The sequence below is a fragment of the Lutjanus erythropterus genome, chromosome 1 (genome assembly GCF_056507025.1).
Source record: "Lutjanus erythropterus isolate fLutEry1 chromosome 1, fLutEry1.hap2, whole genome shotgun sequence".
Classification (NCBI taxonomy): Eukaryota; Metazoa; Chordata; class Actinopteri; order Lutjaniformes; family Lutjanidae; genus Lutjanus; species Lutjanus erythropterus.
Window position 1 is genome coordinate 42,075,616 of NC_139317.1, and position 21,490 is coordinate 42,097,105.

The window sequence follows — 21,490 nt, forward strand, 5'->3', positions numbered from 1 at the left end:
AAGTTGCAATTAGGAATGGGCAATATATTGATTATGTTGGTATTGTGAAGTACAACTAAATATCATCATAGATTTTGGATTTTGTTATATCATGATATGGTATTAGTGCCTTTTCCTGCTTTGCATTACAGTAAAATTATGTAATTTTCTACTTCAAACTGTCCTATTGATCTCTCATTGAGCTTGAACTGTTACCAGCCTTCATTGAGAGAGCATTCGGCTCTTCTGTATAATGTAGTGATTTGTGCTGGTACTTTGACTGTTGTCATGGAGCTAAATAAATGTGCAGTAAATAAATAGCTCTGCATATGTAATGGATTTAAGATGCCTCTCTCCTCATGAAAGTAACACCAGCAATTGTCAACACATGATAATTTGCTGGACAGATGCATATCAACCAGCTGACTAGAAGGTGTCACCCTACTGTATTTGATTCTATTCATATCACTCAGCTCAGCCTTAGTTTAAATGATAAACTGCCTGAAACCATTATTGCTCATGTTAAATGAGGGGTCAAGCTGGAAACATCACTCCTGGGACTGAATGTTTGCCTCTGTGGTGGTGGACAAGTGCTTTTTCTACCATCAGTCTGCTACTTATTAGTCAGTGTGCTGCCTTAATTGTCTTTGATAACTTCACATTGAGTTCAGGCATAATTGGTATGAATTTCCACTGTTAGACATTTCCTTGTAACTTTAAGTTGGATCAGATGATACACATCTGGGGCCCATTACCTGCCTGTTATGGTTTACCTGTGAAAATTGTACTTCTTCATGATTGTCCCTCTGTGTGAAACAAGAGAGAGAAATTGAAAGTCAGCGTTGGATTGGAAAGGGTACCCACACAATTGAAGTTCACTCAGGGAACGTCAGGGAATTGTGTTCATGTGTTTACTGCTGCTTGTGTTTATGCTTAGCGAAAAGTCCAAATGAATTCTGCCTGTGAGCGAGTTGTCGAGAATCCTGTTTGAAGGCCAAAGCCAATCAGTATTCAGACTGAGAAAGGTCTCATTATCTCTCATTTTCTATCCAGAATTTAGCAAAATGACCGTCAGAGAAATAATCTTTAAATCTCAGCTCACCATGCTCTGCCTCTGATTGACATAACTGAGCAGTGATATTCAGTGGAGATATCAGTTCATGAAAGTTTTTACAAATGTGTCTTTAAGCACAGTGTGATTCTGGCCTTGATGACACAGATACACACACAGAGCCACTAGTGAGATTTAAGTGGGGATCAATTTGTCTTGGAAATACAGAAGCAGAAAAATGCTCATGGTGAAACGAGAGCGACATTGTGTATGTGAAGGTAAATAGAGAGGGAGAAGCGAAACATGTATAACTCTCATATTATCCAGCATTTATCATAATAGAGTGCAGAAGCCTGTTGTGAACTGGGGTGATAAATAATGGCTCACCAGCTACACACAGGCGCATAGAAACGTTTATTTGCTTACTTAGTTGTGTGAGTCTAAGAAACCTGCTGGAGTCCAGAACACGGTTATTACCACCGACTGAGAGAGATGGAGGAAGCAGCGATGTGTGTGTGTGTGTGTGTGTGTGTGTGTGTGTGTGTGTGTGTGTGTGTGTTTGATTTTTCTTTTGTTGTGGGGTGTATAGATGATTAAGTTAGTGAAGGCGTGATAGATTGGAGTAGATACTTTACGCTGCTGCCAGTAAAGGCTCATTTACAGACATGGATGGAGCCTTCTGTCCATAGTATACATTCATTTTGTCTGAAAGCGTATGGATACTGACTGGCCTTTGGCAGTTGTGGGGACAGAGCAGCAGTGTAGCCAGTAGTTCAAGTGACACATGACCACAAGACACAATGAAGAAGTTTTAAAAATCCAATAGCATTATGAAGAAGGCATTGAAAAAAATTCTCTGTCCAAATCTAACGTATTTAGTGGTGCGCAGGCCACCTTTGTCTACAACACTGCCTCCGTTTTTGTCTCTTTCTCAAGAGGTACATTATTACGGCCTCATCCAGCAGCGCCATTTTTGCTGTTGTATTGACTCTTCTTTTGAGCAACTTCTGACTCTTCCTCAGGGTTGACATCGAGCAATGCCCTCTAATGGTTGTATTGCTTAACTTTCATGCCAACGTCGTTACGTACATGTCTATTTCACACATAGAGGGAGCGTAAATGAGCCTTAATAGGGACAATATGTTTTTTTGTGCATATTGCACAGCTAATAACAGTAACATACTGTATAATTTAAAACAAAACTGTATTTTGAGGGGGAGTTGATTTTTGCTCTTCAGTTATTCTGAGAAAATATATTTTAATTATTTTTTATTATTAAATGTAGACAATGATAAATGTAGACAAGCAGACAAAATTTATATATATGTATATATATATATATATTTTTTTTTTTTTTTCATTTCACAGCATCGTCGTAGTGAGTAGCCAGTTGCTCAGAGTTCTCTTAATACTAATCAAAATATACATTTTTAAGCCAGAATTGTTATTTAACTTTGATTTAGAAGGACTATGGACTTATATTATGATTATGATTGATACGCATCTGCTAACAATATTATTTATTTAATATGTTGAAAAATAGAAAGGTTAGGCTTATGGTATAGCTGAAATCTGGGACACAATTATAAGGGCCAACATTTTTCTAAAAAATATATTTTAAAGCAAAGATGATTTATAATTACACATTTTACACCTATGTTATTAGTAGGTATTGTTACTTTTAGATTTTTAAGGCTTTTAACACATTTCTTAGATTATCTGAAGTCATGAAGTCTTGTCAGGGACAAGGGTTTTCTGGCTCAAAGCAAGTTTAGAAATGAAAAAAAAAAAAAAGCAAACCAATATATTTCAGAAATTACATATATATCATATATATAAGTCCTTAAAGAATAAATTGGAATTGGTGTTGATAGGACATGACTTAACCCAATTCTCAAAAATGGTCAACAAATGAACGGCTCATCATCAGTGCATGTAATATCATTACATGACTTTCAATAATTGCCTTTATCTTTTTCTTCCTTGTGTGTGAAAGCCTACTTGGCAATAAACAAGACTCTGATTATATTATACGATAGAAACAGAATTTAAAGATGTAGGTTTGGATATTTTTACATGCCAGGCCTGAATCCCCAGTCTCTAGCCTTTTTATTGACTTTCCTGAAATCAAAAATCAGCAAGACCTGCTTTGGAATTAAAATGTGTAAAAATTTCAGTAAGTCGTATCTGTAGTTTATCAGAGCTCACTGGTGTAAGGTAGTCATGAAGGGCCCAGTGCTCGCTTGTTACGAGTTATAAAGTAGACGAAGCAAACACACTATATGTTGGATTTTACAGTCGGATAAGTTACTTTGGTTATTCTATTGGGAAAGCCCCTGGAAAACTCTTGCATCAAAAAGTGTGCTACAACAACCAGCACTACCAGTCTTGGCGATGTCAACCTTTCATATTCAACACAACATTAATCTTGGTTTTTATTTTCCACTTTTTGTCAAGTTTGAAAACTTAGTGTAAAAATGTTGTTAATGTTAATGGTGCCTCATTTTTTATGTGGTGAAATGTTGTCCAATATGTGCCTGTCTTTTGGGAACCACTGCTCTAAAGGCCAGTTTGAAATGACTTTCATGTTTGTATTATCGTAGCTGTCCAGCATGAGATTATAAATCTGTCAAATTAAGCATTACATTGTTTGTCTTGGCTCTAGGAAGGTTATTCTTTGTTCTCTCCAAGTTCCAAATGTAATTACACAACAAAACATTTCATCCATATTAGCAGCACAGTGTACTGGCAGTGCTCTATTGGCATCAGGTTATTCACATACTTATTGCATGTCAGTTAGTTAAATTTGGATTACATGTAATGGGATTATGTAATCTAGAAGAAAAGGTAAGTATTCTGTTACAGCGACAGATAAAATAAGACGTAATCAGAATACAGATAGATTTGGTAAAAATGGGAATAATTAGTAGAAATACATATAATGATAAACTAACATGCACACTGCACACACAGTTCCCAATTCATTATCATGACCTATAGTGAAAAAATACCAGTATGGAATTCTGCCATTTTTTGTCTTTAAATGAATCAATTACTCAATCCATTGCACACAATAAAAGGAGTAGCTGCACAAATTGATAAATTTAACAATAAACATAAAATACTTGGAGCTGCAATGATTGATGTATTATTAATCAACTGTTAAATTAATCTGCATTTATTTTGCTAGTCAACTAATTGTTTTGAATCCATTTGTTTTTTGTTTTTTGTTTTGTTTTAATTCTCTGTTTTAAGTCAGTATTTTCTGTTTTCTTTACTCACGTCTTGTAAACTGAATATTTTTGAGTTGTGGACAGAACAAAACATTTGAGGAGATCATTTTAGACTTTGATCACCATTTTTCACCATTTTCTGACATTTTATAGAACAAACAATTAAGCATTTAATTAAGAAATTTTTAATTTGAGCCCTAAAAACAATTTAATGATGATAACAACAACGACAACAACAACAACAACAACAACAACAATAATAATAATAATAATAATAATAATAATAATAATAATAGTAATAATAATAATAATAATAATAATGATAATAGGTAATAATGATAATATAATTTCACCATATCTTGTATTGAAGTAATCCAAAAGTAACAGAACATAATTAAGTTGTATTACTTTAATGTTGTGATACTTGGAATCAGTTTTTAAATTAACCCTCTCAAACCTGGAATAAGAGCAATAGTAACACCTAATCCTTAAATGTCGCAGGTCACTGACATGACATATTGAAATGAAACTTTTCTTATATTTATATTGTCAAAGCTAGATTGATTTCTTGATAGTGTCATCAATAGTGATCAAAACTGGAAAGAGTACAAAAGATCCCTCTCCAGATGTTATTTATAAAGTGCATATATATATATGACGTCTTTGGTATGAGTGACATCTATCAGCCCTGTGTGTGTGTGTGTGTGTGTGTGTGTGTGTGTGTGTGTGTGTGTGTGTGTGTGTGTGTGTGTTTGTGTGAGTGTGTGTGTGTGTTTGCGTGTGTGTCTTTCCTCTTTCCTCTCTTTCCTCCCTTGACTATATACTCCAATTTCAGTAATATACAGTACCTAGGGAGATGGAGAGTTTTGAAATTGGTACAACTGGGAAAAATATTAATTTTCTCTCAATTTGTTTGTTTATTGTAACAGTTGTATTACTCCTTGTGCCGTTTCTTTTGTCCTTTGGGTCTCAGCAGTTTTCTAAATACTTAGGAGACTGAGACAACTAGAAAGAGGATGAGGGAGAACAAGGGATGCAATTGCATATATCCCCTAATGTCTCATTTAAAATGCCAACAGACAGACGGGACAAAACGATCTGGATTACTGCATTCTCCTTTCTCCTTCCTTTGCTTTCATCTTGCTAATAAGCTGTGAATCTCATCTCGTCTTCAGAGGATTTCTCCTTTCCCTTTCATATTAACATGAGGGGTGGTAGATGCAATGGTGATTGAGATGCAGACCTTGACTTTACCAGTAATTGCATTGAGAGGGAATGTTTTGTTGATCAGCATCTAATAGACTTTATTAAAAATGCTTTGCAGAGCTTAAGAAGAAAAGAGATTATTAAATGAAGAAGGGAGAGAACTTTGGAAATGCAAGGAGAAGGAACATCACAGCAATATGATTTTAGATTGTTTCGCACAATGGATTATCAATTATTCAATGAAAACACACTTCATTTCTGTTTTTTATAAGCATCATTGTAATTTTACCGACTTTTTGGACACTGAGTAAAGACACTTTATAAATTTTAAGTGCTAAGAGCCATAGGATCTGATTAGATTCTAAGTTTCTATGTGCCGTGATTAACAGCCTTGTTAAAGTTGATCACTGTTTGGATGGTACTTGACTCTCTCTTTCTCTGTGTCAGTGTAAACTCAGTCCAATTGAATTATGTCACATGCTCTGCTCTGCCAGAGAGTTCAGTATGAGTTCACAAAAGCTACAGTACAGCACCTGCAACGAAAGACGCCGGATCATAATGACTGATGCAGGTTTTCTTCTTTGTTGCATCATAGGAGATCTTCAGGACTTTTCACCGCAACCTGAAAACATAATTTTTATGATAGAATACAGCCACATAGACAGTATTCATCTTAAGTTCAAAAGTGATGTCAGCGCTGCCTTCAAAACAAGTCTGGTATACAGAGAAAACCTTCTGCTGTTTGAACCTATCCTCAATAAACATAGTTGTAATGGAACTGTCAAGTACTTGTTATGACCTATCAAATGTCTGTTATGTTCTACAGTACCAGTCGACACATCTGCCACATGACATTAATACATAACATTGATAACAATAATTATTATAAGTACATGAGCTGACCCTTCCCAGTGTCAGAGAGGAAACGGTCCAAAGTGTGTTGTTAAGAGGAACCCGCTTTTTCTTTTTTTTCTTTCAGACTTAGTGTATATGTGAACTTTCAGTTCAGTACTTTGTCAGTTTTTTTTTTTTTTTTGACAATCCTTCCTGCACCTTAAAAACAGTTTAAATATCATTATTATCAGCTTTTGATGGCTAAAAAGGCAAAATTGCTATAATTTTGAATAATGATTTTCACACAGCCTTAGCAGCAGAGGATGTGACATTTGAAACATGCTGATGATTTAATCCCATATTACCCAAGAGGTGTTCATACTTTTGCACATATTTTATTTTTTTGTTATCACATTGATTAATAACATAATAGTAACAATATGTGTTATAATTTATAATAATTCCAATTTTACTATGAAAGTAACATACAGGTCTTATAAACTAATAATTCAAATACTTTAATTGATTAAATTTCTGTATAGATTCTTTGTGTGAAGTGTGTAATTTTAATCAGAAATATTTTGTTATGATTAGGCTGTAGGTGAGATATTTTTTGTGGATGCTCCTATTGCAGCAATACCCACTTAACTATTATATCCACTTTACTGATGAGCCATTTTGACATGAAACAGTAATGTTAACACAAGTGTTATCAATGATACTACTTAAGATTGTGGTCCATTCAGGTCAAAGTGCTGCTGTATGTATGTTGACGCACCAGAAAGGCTCTGTTACACTAAATGAAACTTGACCCTAATTAATATCATTGGTAATGCCTGCGTTTACCCTACCATTTCATCAGTATATGTTCTGTCTTATCAATAACTCCAAAAGGGAATTGTTCCCTGTTTAAAAGTCACAGTTCAAAGAAACATTTGACCATTAAATGTATCAGTGCTTAAACTGATATTTAACAGCTATTTAAGTTTGATTGTTGTGGTTTGAGAGCATGGATGCTAATTAGTAACCAGATGACTAAGTGTGCTGTGTGAAGATGTCAGTTCAGCATTACTTTTTGGAGCATTATGAGACAGAAAAACACCTCAGTGAAGTTATTGTTTCCCCCTAACCGAGGGTTTAGACATCTATTGCAATACAAACGTCTGGGAAAGATTTTAGCTTTTTTCTCTGCGTGCCTCTGAAAGATCTGACTTTTACATCTTCATAGATTTCTTGTCATGAAGAACCTAATGCAGCAGGTATAGTTAGCACCCTTGTAAAGGCAGAGGCTGCATGTTGTTTCAAGACTCACAACAATCAGCATGCACCAAAACCTCTAAATGTGAGTCCAGTCTGGCAACTAAAACAGCCTGATGTTATCTATCTCAGTTAACGGAGACAGATTGGTGGATTGGCAGTAACAGACAGCAGCAGACCAGAGAGAGAATGCCGGTCCATGGGGATCCGCTACAAATACATGGCCATGGCTCCAGCAAGACTTACTTACTATACGTTGCTTTGTCAGTAACTAAGGTTCATTTGTACAAGCTGTCACACTTCATTCAACCTCCGTCTTCTCCTGTTCTCCAGGTGGAAACGCTAAGCTGCGCTACCAGATCACATCAGGGAACACAGGAGGGGTGTTTGATGTGGAACCAGAGGTGGGCACTATCTTTATTGCTCAGCCTCTGGACTATGAACAGAACAAAAGGTAGGAAAATATTCCAGGGAAGAATCCTTTGAGCCACAAGTGTTTGCTTTTTGGCTCAGGTAAATGCTTGATGGCGTTTACCTGAAATGTATGGGGCTATTTTCCCTGCTGAATTACTTGATTGTCTGGCATGATATATACTATAGCTTTAAACTCATACTTTAATCTTCTATACCTCAATGGTTAAATAGTTTTTTTTTTGTTTTTTTTTTTTTTACAAAGCTCTAAACTTGCTTATTTTGTGAAAGCCCCTGACAAAACTAAAACTTTCACTCAGGTATAAGCTCCATGTCCTGGCTTCAGATGGGAAATGGGAGGATTACACAACAGTGACGGTAAACGTGGTCAACAAGAATGACGAGGCCCCGGTGTTTACTGTTAACGAGTACTACGGCAGTGTGACGGAGGAGCTGGACGGCTCACCGGTGTTTGTGTTACAGGTACCGTTCAATTGTTATTCAGCTGTATGATATAGCGTGTTAGAGTTTTTGCAGTCATCTGATTCATTCACTAAAGCATAAACTGAATTTGTCTTACCTTGCTTACCTTTTTCTTGATACTTGTATAAATTGAAATACAAGAACAGTTCTGTTTCTTTAATATGTCTTCTACTGTATATGGATCATTAACTTGTCAAGATGCTGACTTATTGCCTGAGCCATGCAGCTTTAAGGACTGTCCACACCAAGAACAATAACTATTACAGTAATTGCAAATATTTTGTTTTAAAAATTGTTGTCACTCAGGTGGATGGTGGAGTCCACACCGTAACTATAACGACAAAAAAAACCTACCTGAATTTACAAGGTATAGCCTACAACTTGTTAAATGCTTATATACTGTATGTGACGACACAGAGCCAAAGGTCTTTGGCGCTGGTGGAGTCTCTGAAATTTGTGTGGTCTCTATGTCCTCTTTGACAGGATACCATCAAACTGATGTTGACTCGTAGGAAAGTATGAATAAAATTTGTCTTCAGAAGAACTCTTGTAATAGACTCCTCTGGTCTTTGAAGAATTGTTTGAATCCATATCTGTCATTCCTTTGTTTGTCTCTACAACATACAGCAGTAACTGGTCATCAGCATCTATTTCCCAAATCTGCACATACAGCTGGAGCAGTGCGTGCTTGGCGGCAGTGTTTACAGTGTGTTATTGTTCATTAGTGTGGATCCTCACATCGTTATCTTTAAAGTTATTGTTATAGATATAGTTCTTGGTGTGGATGGCCCTTTATTCTCAGTCTTTTAGCACAATATCATGAGTTTTCAACCAACTCATGGAGCTAATCTGAGCTTAATTAGATAGATATAGCTCCTTTAAATCTTCAAGTGACATTTCAGCTGGCCAATCAACAGTCACCAGATACAAATAAGAAGCTGCTTTTGTCCACCTCTGACTGAAATCAAGGACCTATTTTTTCAAAAAGTACTGGAATTTCCAAGTCGTAAATCTTTCAATTGCGAGAATGGAAAGTTTGACAGGCAAAGCAACAGGGAGGAAAGGAGAATGAGGCCTTACAATCAACTGCACACCAAGTAAAAATCTAAACGTATAAACTTTTATACTACATTCAAATATTTCATAACATATTTAAGTCTTTTGCCATCAACATCTATTCTCTATGCTTTTTTAAAAGTCAACAGAAATGTAACTCCATTGTGAGATTATTCAGGCTTTAACCATGAAGCTACAGTAGGTATTTCAATAATACCTTCAATAGAACAGTTATTTTAACTTTTGTTAAACTGTCACACTTCATCTAGTTTAGACAGTCTCACAGCACTTCATGAAATAATCACAAAATTGAATCTATTAGATACATGTACAAAACATTGTTCTCATTCTGGTCACTCATTCTGTCAGTAAATATGCAAAGTCTCTTACAATTACACTTTCAAAAGAAAGGACTTGGGTTGGTCTGGACATCAAAGCTACTTTGTCAACTTTAGGAAAAGATCATGGTTAAAATAACTACTCTCTTAAAGCTACTACAAAAAGTGTTTAACTAGTTATGAAACAATCTCAGACAGTGTAGATTACAGTGAGTAGCACATCAGGCATTTTTTTTTCCACTTTGACGTTATATTTTGTAGCTATGGCAGAGCAAACACTAGCACGTTTGTCCGCAGGGGCCGCCAAAGTCAACACAATATGAAGGTTTCTTGTAGTAGCTTATTGGTCTCACACAGAAACTAATCCCAGACCTGCTGTGTGAGTCCTGTCTTTGAAGCACTCATCCACCTGACCTCCTCACTATATGCAGGATTTATTCCTCTTTTTACTGCGTTAGTCCTTATTACTTTGAAGTACAAAAAGTATAGCTGACAGTTCATAATGTGTACCATTGTTAGCCACATCCTCTATTACATGAGACAGAATATTCAGTTTTTAACTATATATTCTGTTATTTTAGTGGTAACACTTGTGCTCTCTTGCCTTTCGACATATGTAAGAGGACATTTCTTACTCTTTTAACAGAACAAGAGTTAATTTTAGCTCTACATCACACTGCAATTAACGTGGTAAATTGAAACATCTTTGACTTGCCCAGGGTGTAATTGCTGCTGTTGTGTTGAGGATGAGTGAGAGAAGGAGCAGACAGGAGATGAGAGACAGGAGAGGTGGGGGCTGGGGGTTGAGGAGGTTGGATCATTGCCAAGTTTACCTACCGGCAAGTTCATAAGTGAGCAGAGCAGTTATGAAGTGCCTTCAGTCAAGATACCACTCCACATCAGCAGGATTTCAATAATTAAAGTGTAAAAATGTGATTACACCCTCATCTCCCTCGCTGTCTCACTGTACCTCTGATGTTGTAGGTAACGGCATCTGACCCAGATAAGGACGCTGACCAGGAGGCCCTACGTTACTCTCTCCATGGCCAGGGTGCTGAGAGTGAATTCATAATTGATGAGGTCACAGGCAAGATCTATGCCCAGCGGACGCTGGACCGCGAGGAGCGCGCTGTGTGGCGTTTCGTCGTCTTGGCCACAGACGAGGGCGGTGAAGGTCTGACAGGCTTCACCGATGTCATCATCAATGTTTGGGACATCAATGACAACGCGCCTGTCTTCACCTGTGCCCCCAGCTGCCATGGAGACGTAGCAGAGAACTCGGTGGTGGGGACGTCCGTGATGGAGATGACCGCTACCGATCTGGACGACTCGGCGGTCGGGCAGAATGCCGTGCTTTCCTACAGGATTATGGGTAGTTTGGATGCCACCAACATTGGGGTGGGAGGAGTGCCTACCTTTTCAGAAATGTTCACCATCAACCCCACCACAGGAACCATCAGTGTAGCCATGGGGGGTCTGGACAGAGAGCAGGTTGAGTCCTACCTCCTGGTGGTGGAGGCCAGAGATGGAGGAGGGATGATAGGAACTGGAACTGCCACCATTCAGATCAAGGATGTGAACGACCACGCTCCGAGATTCACTGATCACTCCTGTATGGCAAGGATCTCTGAGAATGCAGAGCCCAATGCAGAGGTGGGTCAGAATGGGCTTTTCTAAAAACAAAAAAAAAAAATGTGTTGAAACCCTTTAAAATGTAAAAGTAACAAATACCTGCCAACAACATGTATAAAAATGTCAGTTTCATCAGATTTTTCTAAAAACAAGGTGTAATCAGGCATAAAAATGTTTAGATATACCCTAAGCTCCCCTGGCTCACTTCCTGGTTTAAAAAAAATAAGCAGGAATATTTCTCAAACACTGGTAAGATTTCTGTTTTTCAACATATTCAGAAAATAATATTGCTCTCAGATGTGTCTTAGCCATAACTTGTCAATGCTGCAGTCCTTCTAAATCAAAGCCAAATGAGAATTAATTTTTAATTATTTAAAAATATGTATTTTGATTTGATTGATTAAGAGAACTCTTAGCAACTTTGAAAAATAAAATTGCTGCTCACTATAACTATGCTGTGAAATGAAAAAATGTAGCATTTTGTGACTACATGTAATAAACATTCAATAAAAGAAAATTAATTACTAGGAGGTTGGCTTGTTACAAATGTTTAATAGCTAAGAGTTTGATCTCTAAACATATATATTCCCAGGATATTTAGGAAGTAAATATCAAAATTTCATCAAAATATGGTTTTGTCCTAGTTGAATGCATGAGTGAGTGAAATATAATATTCAGTGAAGGATGATTATATATTTCCAGTAATGTTTTTTGCCCCTGGCCCAGTTGAGCAAGTGGCTTGAGAATCTGCTGGCCCTGATTAAAATCCAAATTCGAGGTTCTTGAGTCCTTCCATTCTGTGCAGCTTTGTATTTCTTCTCCACTGTAGTTCAGAGGCATATATTTGACTTTCTACTGTACTACATGTCTGACAGCTTTAGTAACTACCTTTCCTGCCACACACAGCAAATGTTCCTGGCTGTTGTCATGGCTTTCAAGCAACTGATTCAATAATTATCTGTTACTCAACTCAGTCATCTATTTTCTTTTGTGTTTTGACTACCATTTCATGTATGAAGTAACCTGAAGTCTGATTGTGTCTGTCTTTGTGTACATGCTTTTCTCATTTTTTCTTGAAAACTATTTAATTTTAATCTTTTTTTTTTGTTGTTGAAGACTGTCCCGATAGGGCAGTTTGTCTCTTTGTATTTACTGGCAAGGCATCCTTTTTTTCTGGCCATCCAGCAGTCCCTGTCATTGGACCCTGCTTCAGTGGCCAATATCTCCCAAATATACAACACACAAGAGAGTAATAGCTAAAACATCAAAGGAAATAAAAGTCGGCAGTCTGCATTAAAACCCAAGAAAGCTCCTTTTTCCCAGATTTTAAAGAATATTAAGAATGAAACCAATGGCATCTGCTGACATCTGAAATCAATACTGGGCTGAAGGCAACCGTCCAAAAACAAGTTTAACTATACAACAATAAAACAGTTTAAAAAAAGGGAAAAGTTTCATTGTTGGGCCCTTTGTCCATACAAGAGCATAGACTGGCTCGAGTAGCGCTACAGTGTTATGGTATTTTCTTGCCCAGCACAGGACACATTACAGAAATCAGTAATTAAAAGCTGAAAAACACAAGTCTGGTTAGGCTGTTTCATAGAATTATGAGAGAAAGGTGACCACGTAATTTCTAAAAATGATTTGCCTCAGGAGCCATATGCGTTCTCATGGCTGACATCTGCGTTGGTGTGATTGCTCCCTCTATATATATATGGGTGCCAACCCAAGTGTCAGCTATCACTCCTAATGAGCCACTCCCAGATCCCAGCATCCAGCGAAACAGGAAAAAGTTCTTGAGACCCAGTGGCCTTCACAATATTACAACATTATATGCAACATTTCTACTCTGCACCTTCTCAGCAACTATTTCCTGTTTTCAAAACTTGTAGAATATTTATAGAATTTTATTTAATCTTTGGAAGAAAATTGTCCTAATACAAGCTGTTGGCAACCAGAATCTCTGCACTTTCACTTAGTGAGATTTCAATTAAATGTTAGAAGTCAGTATTCACACAGATATAGAGCCTACTCAGTTCACATGCTGTTATTGCTTGTCTTAAGGTCCTTGAGCTTGCTGCAGAGGACCGAGACACTGGAGAAAATGCCCAGCTGACCTTTAGTGTTGTGGCTGGAGACCAGGAGCAGAAGTTCTACATGGTCAGCCACAAGCAGGAGCAGCGCGGCACCCTGAGGCTTAAGAAACGTCTGGACTATGAACGACACAGTGAGCAGAGGTTCAACCTCACACTGAAGGTATGTGGAAGCTGTTCCAAAAGCCTCCGCAGGCCACACAGTGTTGCACTACTGAAGATATCAGCTTCTGCATCATGTCTCTTACTTTAATTCACTGTGTTTAATATGACTTTTGTGAAAGGAAACTTCAGTGAAGTGTATGCAGCATTGTGTGAAGGGGATATAGAGTCTGAGTCAGGACTGACACAAGCCAGATGATGAACAGTGCTGTGGTGCCTGATTCTGAAGTGTTGAAAATATGAAATGGGTTTTATAGGCATCTGAAGTTTAAGAATTGTTGAAAGTGATAGATGAAATGGAGAAGGTTTTGGGAAATTCCGTAAGCACTGATCTCAAAGTTATTTGTTTTCCTTTAGTGCTCTTAAATCCCACAAACCAACCAGTCAAACCCATCCATCAAAACATGAAAAAAGATTTTCAATATGAAGAGAATGCTATAAAGCCAGTCAAACGGAAGGTGTCATATGTCAGTTACAGACAGGAACTTTAAAGTTGCACGAGAATATTTCATATTGGTGGCAGTGAGAGGTAGCTGCTGGAAAATAACCAGAATTGCTATGAAGTGATTTAAAAAAAACAGCTGCAGCACACTCATGCGGATGTGGATGGTGTGGTATTGCTATATAACCAAGGGCATGAAAAAGATCAACTTCACTGTGACATCATCTTCTGCAAAAACACTTTTCTGGCCATTATTTAACATCATAACTCAGGAGCAGAAGATGAGATTTGAACCATATATTTTTATTTTGTTGGATACTTAATTGGTGACACTAATCTTCTGCCCACCTCAAAACTGTAGTGATTGTCTGTGCTGCCAGGTTGAAGATTTGTGTAAAACTTTTTTGCAGCAACATCCATATTTAGAGCATTATCCACTGTAATGGCTAAAACTTTGTGTTCTCTCAGGATAAGCTTTGGTGCCCAAACATGTGAACACATAGAAGGCATTGGACTGTTTTTTGTTCAGCTGATACAAATAACTGATAGTTACTTCCTTCTCATGGCTGATACCAATAAGATTATCGATAATTTCCCTTTTTTTTTATTTAAAAAGTTCATATAACCTGCAGTTTAAGTAAGAAAGAAAAGCTATGATGTAGTGAGCAAAGTTAGATGATTTAATAGTCCGTAGCTCTGACCTTTCTAAATCCCAACATCAGAAATCTATTTGAACAAAAATTATAATTAATTGCAATCACATGGATGCCTGTAAATCTTGCCTGTACAGTACTTTTATGACATGTGAGACTGTATGTGGTTCCTATGTCAGGTTGAAGACCTGGACTTCTCCAGCCTTCTACACTGTGTGGTGGAGGTTGAGGACTATAACGACCATGCTCCTGTCTTCATCCCACACTTCCTGTCTCTCGCCCCGCTACCTGAGGACATCACCGTGGGAACCAGTGTGGCACGTTTGGTGGCCAGTGACTCTGATTCAGGCCAGAACCGCGAGATCACCTATAGCCTATCAGAGGACTCAGATCCTGAGGGCCTGTTCACCATTGACCAGTCCGGTGTCCTCTCTGTGGCCCGGCCTCTGGATCGGGAGAGGATACCTCAGCATCACTTGGTTGTCATAGCAACTGATCATGGGGTTCCACCTCTGACAGGCAGTGCCACAGTCCAGCTGCCCCTGTTGGATGTAAATGACAACGGACCAGAGTTTGAGGCAGCATACTCTCCGATAGTCTTTGAGAATGTGGCCGGACCACAGGTAGGCTTGACCTGTTTGATCCGAAATTAACATACAGATAGAATGCTATGATTTGGTAAAAAGAAGGAAAAGCAAGCTGCAACCCCTCATGCTCTCCCTCCTTGTTTAGGTAGTAAGGTTGAACCAAACATCGACCCTACTCCGAGCTGTGGACCAGGACTCTCCAGAGAACGGCCCACCCTTCCACTTCACCGTCCCCGCCGAGTACCGCCACAGCAATGACTTCTATCTCCAGGACAACCTGAATGGCACGGCGACACTAACAGCTCTGAGAACATTTGACCGTGAGCGCCAGAAAGAGTTTCTCATTCCTATTATCATGAGCGACAGCGGCCATCCAGCCAAAACGGTGACCAGCACCCTGACAGTGACGATCGGTGATCAAAATGATCACGCACACGTGGCGGGGGAGAAGAAGATTTTTATCAACAGTCACAGAGGTGAGTGGGTTCATCTGTCTTTACTATGTTGTGTACAAAGACACAGAAAAAGATCAATACAGTGATAAAGCTCTGTACTATTTGACTATTTGCATAAAACTGATAAATTCATTGTCCTCATCTACATTTTCAAGCACATTTTGAACTTTGCCCTCAAAGGTACTTTTCTATCTCTGTAGGTGAAACTCAAACTCAGTTTGCAGTAATTAACACATACAGACACCCACTGATTTTATTATATTTTTCACCTCTGCCTCAATCCACTCAACATCACCACATAATCAAAATTACTCCCATGGTGCTGTTCTAAGGGTCACAAAGGCAAACAATTGCTTGATTTGACATTCAATTAATCACAGCTTTAATGTTTGTTTTTCATCCAGTTATATTTCTGGTGTAATGCTAACAAACCGGAGTCTTGCACAGGCCAAAAACTCCAGCTGTAGCTTGGCCCTGGCCCATGGCGCTCAAGTCAGAGCCCGCCAAAATCTGCAAGTTTTAAACCTGCCCTGGCCTGAGACACCAATTTCACTTTCACTTCCCTCTGATGCATGCCACACACTCTCTCTGATGTGCTCTCTATCTCTGATGCGTACAAAAACACACACATAAGAGACTGAAAGGTTAATTAAACTATCTATTGAAGAAAATAAATATAAAAAAAAGTTGATTCCAGCACACACTTCTACCTCTACATTTATTTATTAAAAAGGTACCAGTGTTTCGGTCACAACAGCCTTTCGCAAGACATCCCTGCACCACGTAAGAGACCGAGCAAGTGGTTTGCGTGTTGCCTCCAACTCATCTTTTACTACTAACTACCTGTACCAGCAACAATTATGCACACAAATATTAATACCAACTGTGCATTACAGAGAAGCATAAGCATGCAATAAGTAAATAAAGCTTTACATCTACCTTTCTTTGTACTGCACAATGAACCTCATTATTTGTAGGGTTAAAGCATTAGGAATTTTAAGGAACTCCCCACATTTCAGCCTCTCCCTGATGCTCTGCATGGTCAGCTACTACTACTACTACACATGACTGTAACTGTCATGGGTAATAAAATGCGTGTATTAAAATGTGCATTTTCTATAAATGTGTATGTATAATATAATCAATAGAATTATATCTTATGCAGCATGCTTTGAGCATAGCCTATGTGCACAATGAAAGCAGAGAAGTTAAATGACCTCTACAATGAATAAATCACATGGCTCAGACTGTGAGTCTCTGCACATCATTTTGTCAGGATTGTATTAGATTCAAAACACGTTTCTTTGTTGATCAGGTACTAGGTGTATTATGTTTCACCAACTCTGCAGGATAAAAAAGTATGTGCATTCCTTCACACCAAATAATAACAAGTATTGTTTCTTCTCCATTTGTCACAATACATAAGTGTTGTTCATATTTTTACACCTAAATTAACTGGAAAAATAGCGTAGCATCATTAGTTTTTGCCAGTAAGGGCCATGAATGCTAAACATTTTTCATTTCATTTGTTGTCTAACTTTTGTGGCAAAGACAAACAGTAGGCTAAAATTCAACATGTCAGTGTCTGCCTTTAAATTTTGAAGGGTACCTTCACAGTAATTCCCACGTGGTTCACAGAGTGGGGAGTTGAAGGGAAGAGAGTGAAAGCAACAACTGTTCTCCCTATATGATTATAATCATTGTGCATTCATACTGCATTTTCTCTTATGCATTTCCTTCTCCCTTTGACAGCCGCCTACAGTATCACTTCTTGGTTCTGCTGGAAGGAAATGGTGAATGAAGGGAGAGCCATGTGCATTCAGACCTTTCCTTTTTCATACGTTCATTGTTGATGCAGTTTTTTTTTTATATTGGTATGATTTTCAAAGCCTGCACACTTGATGTATTATAGGCATAACACATACTGTACAGTACACACTTAAACACATTTACATGGAGATACACATGCAGAGAGGCAGCTATTCTATAGCTTTTCTTATCCTTAAAGTTTTCTTGAACACATGGTAGGCCAGTGCAGAGCAATATTAATCACTGACTGACAGACTGATGTTTTCTGTCATCAGGCCGCATGCCAACTACAGTGCTTGGAAAGGTCTATTCTCCTGACCCTGATGATTGGGACAACAAGACGTACGTCTTTGAAGGACATGTGCCAAGGTAAATAATGTGACCATGAACTCTTCATGCCTAATGCAGAAAGTAGAAAGCTGCACTATGCAACATTTGCAAATGCAAAAACACAATTTAATTAGCCTAAAATACAGACTTGGAGAAAGAGCATCTGCACTTTTTTCCCTGTGTTTCCTAATCAGTGTCATAAACAATTTCAGATTAGTGCTAGTGATGGTTGGGCATCTGCTCTTTCCAAGAGATGACTAATATCCTTGCATAAAGATGCTATAAGTCAAAGCTGGAGAAGATAGTTGGCACTTAATGACACTTGTGTTGGTGACTGGTTGAGCCACCAACCTAAACTCTTGATATTTATAATAATAAAAACACTGCTCCTGTTTCTAATAATAATACATTTTGTTTAAGTGCTTCGCAAAGAGAAAATAAAATAAATACCAAAAAAAGATCCATGAAGGCATAGTTTTTGTAATTAACAAGCAATAAAATAAACATGTAGCCCAGATAAAATGAGTATTTGCTTTTTGTAAAAGTATACTTTTAGAATAGACACTGACTCAGACAGTCTTATTTCCTTGGGCAGGTTCTTCCAGAGCCTCAGGGCTCTGATTACAAAAGCTCTGTCCCCTTTAGTTTTGTGGCTGCACTCTTGTAGGGACAAAAGACTACTGCCTGAGGATTTCAAACTATTCAGAGGTTCCTACAGGGCTAAAAGGTCTAAAATATAATCAGAACTAAGGCTGTGCAGATCCTTAAAGATAATCAATAAGAATACTAGAAAAAACAGGGAGCTAATGTAAAAGGTCTATATAGTCATTTTTGACTACCTTGGAATGAGACTCAACAATCAACTGTCTTTCTCCAGAATTACTTGTGGTGTGTATAAATCATATATGTTTTTGTGACTTATATTGCCCCATAAGCCAAATGAGTCAATTATAGGCTTGAATTGTTTGTGGCTCAGTCCCTTACTCCTCCAGTCTTCATATTGAAGTGTCTTTGGGCAAGATACTGAAGCCCAAATTGCTCCAGGTGGCTATGCCATTGCTGTGTGAGTGATTGTGTGAATGGGTTTATACCAGTGAGCTCCTGATAAGCAGGTTGCCACTATGCCATTAATGCTGACATGTAGTATAAAGTGCTCAAAGTGATTGTATGTCTCAAAGGTGCTACATGCAGTGCCTATTAAAAGAATTCACTGCCTTGGATGTTTTCCCCTCCTATTGCTTTTAGAACTGGAATCATGGTCAATATGATTTGGCTTTCTTAACAAAAAAAAAAAAGACAACAGATGTGATTGCACAAATATTCACCCCCCTTTAAAGTGACTGACCTAATTCAACAGAGGTCTAGGCAATTGGTGTTAGTTGTCTTGCAGTTAGGGAAATGGAGATCACCTGAGTGCAGTGAATGTGTCTCAAGGGACTGTAGTAAAGACACCTGTGTCTGAAAAGTCCAGTCACTGGTTAATCAGTATTCCTGGCTACAATTACATCTTGAAGACAAAAGAACACTTCAAACAACTCATAGAAAATGTTATTGAAAAGTGTAGCATCCCCTGGAGTTCAGTTGAATCCATCATGAAGAAATGGAAGGAATATAGCACATGTGTAAATGTGCCTAGAGCAGGCCGTCCTTTCAAACTGAGTGACTGTGCAAGATGGAGACTAGTGAGGGAGGCCACCAAGACACCTGTGACTAATCTGAAAAAAAAGCTTCAGGAGCTGAGATGGAAAAGTTTCCTGGGTTCTTCATCAGTCAAAGCTTTATGGGAGAGTGGCAAAGAGAAAGCCACTGTTGGAGAAAGCTCATTAAATCAGGTGAGTTCACCTAAAGGCATGTGAGAGACTCCGTGGTCAAGTGGAAGAAGGTTCTTTGGTCTGATGAGACCAAAATGGAGCTTTTTGGCCATCAGACTAGACGCTGTGTTTATAACACCAAACACACCATCCCCACTGTGAAGCTTGGTGGTGGCAGCATCATGATGTGGGGATGCTTCTCATCAGCAGGCCCTGGAAGGTTTGTAAAGTTAGAGAGTAAAATCAATGCAGCAAAATATAAGGAAATACTGGAGGACAATCTGATTCAGTCTGCAAGAGAACTACGACTTGGGAGAAGATTTATTTTCCAGCAAGACAATGACCTGAATCTTGTAGCGAAAACTACACAGAAACGACAACAATGTTCTGGAGTGGCTGAAACAAGGCCCAGACCTCAATCCAACTGAGAATTTGTGGCTGTTCACACCTGATCAGTGAGCAACCTGACAGCTTGAGCAGTTTTGCAAGGACGAATGGAGTAAAATTGCAGTGTCCAGAGCCTGATTGAGACCTATCCACACAGACTCAGTGCTGTGATTATGGCCAAAGGTGCATCTTCTAAATACTGACCTGAAGGGGTGAATATTTATGCAATCACTTATTTGACATTATGTATTTTTTGGAATTGACATTACTCTCTATAAATATGTTTTCACATTGACATTTAAGAGTTTTTTTGTACATTTTTTTGTGTCAGAAAAGCCAATTTATGTATATTCACCATGATTCCATTTATAAAAGCAATAAGAGGAGAAAATATTCAAGACAGTGAATAATTTTATAGGCACTGTAAATGCAGTCCACTTAACATTTATTATAGTTTGTCATTGAAGAATAGGTTTTATTCTGTTATGTTCAAACTTGAATAGATTTCAGTAGAACAAAAGACAGTCAGTAGAAGTTGTTTTTGCTCATTTCCCAGGCAGATTCACCCAGCGCAGTAGGTGGTGGTAACAACAGGAAGCACAGTGGTAGAGTCAATAAAGTACTTTGTTTGTACTCATGAAGAATTGTGCTAAAGTTTGTCCAAAAGTCATCATTACCATCTGAGATGCTTGTGTTGTTTGTGTTTGCCAAACATTTTTGATGAAATGGAATCTCTATTGCCAAATGATAGATGATGGACCTGTGCTACTTGGGATAATGTTTTAAGAAAACCTGATGGGGTTATTGTGTTTCGCAATGCTTTCATGCCCTGAATTACTTTACATTTCCCATTTAATCCCACAGCAGACAGTGTCTGCATCGTATGTTTTATGGGTGGGATTGATTTAGACATTTAAATAATGCAAAGCAACAACACACCTGTGAGAAATATCATTCAGGAAGAGACAGGCCAGATGTCTGTTACACTGTGATCAAATCTGGAGACTTGTCAACTCTGAAGTCCCTCAAGTTTTACAGAATTCAAACTGCTGCCTTTTGTTACAGCTCAGGCTTTATTTTGCTGTATTGCAAAATATTCTACTCCCATTCTGTGTGCCTTCATTTTGTGTAAGTCGATAACAATAGGCCAGATTTTTTTCACTTACTGATGAAGCTACAACCTCCTCATTAAGTTAGCCTAATACTTTCCTGGTGTTTTCTCCATGATGAGTTCATGTTACATGCATTAGTATATCTCACCCACTTAATGCGCAAGTTGTG

The 21,490-nt window shown here is 38.1% G+C and overlaps 1 protein-coding gene across 1 annotated transcript in view; it reads left to right on the forward strand.

Moving 5' to 3' along the window:
• Positions 1–21,490, forward strand: part of LOC146333309 (neural-cadherin) — a 299,893-nt gene that overhangs the window by 107,489 nt on the left and 170,914 nt on the right. Inside the window, exons 16-22 of the mRNA XM_084722064.1 lie at positions 7,894–8,014; positions 8,292–8,454; positions 10,833–11,501; positions 13,545–13,736; positions 15,010–15,453; positions 15,563–15,893; positions 17,957–18,050. Coding sequence (XP_084578190.1) covers positions 7,894–8,014; positions 8,292–8,454; positions 10,833–11,501; positions 13,545–13,736; positions 15,010–15,453; positions 15,563–15,893; positions 17,957–18,050 — 2,014 coding nt within the window. The remainder of the gene's footprint in view (positions 1–7,893; positions 8,015–8,291; positions 8,455–10,832; positions 11,502–13,544; positions 13,737–15,009; positions 15,454–15,562; positions 15,894–17,956; positions 18,051–21,490) is intronic.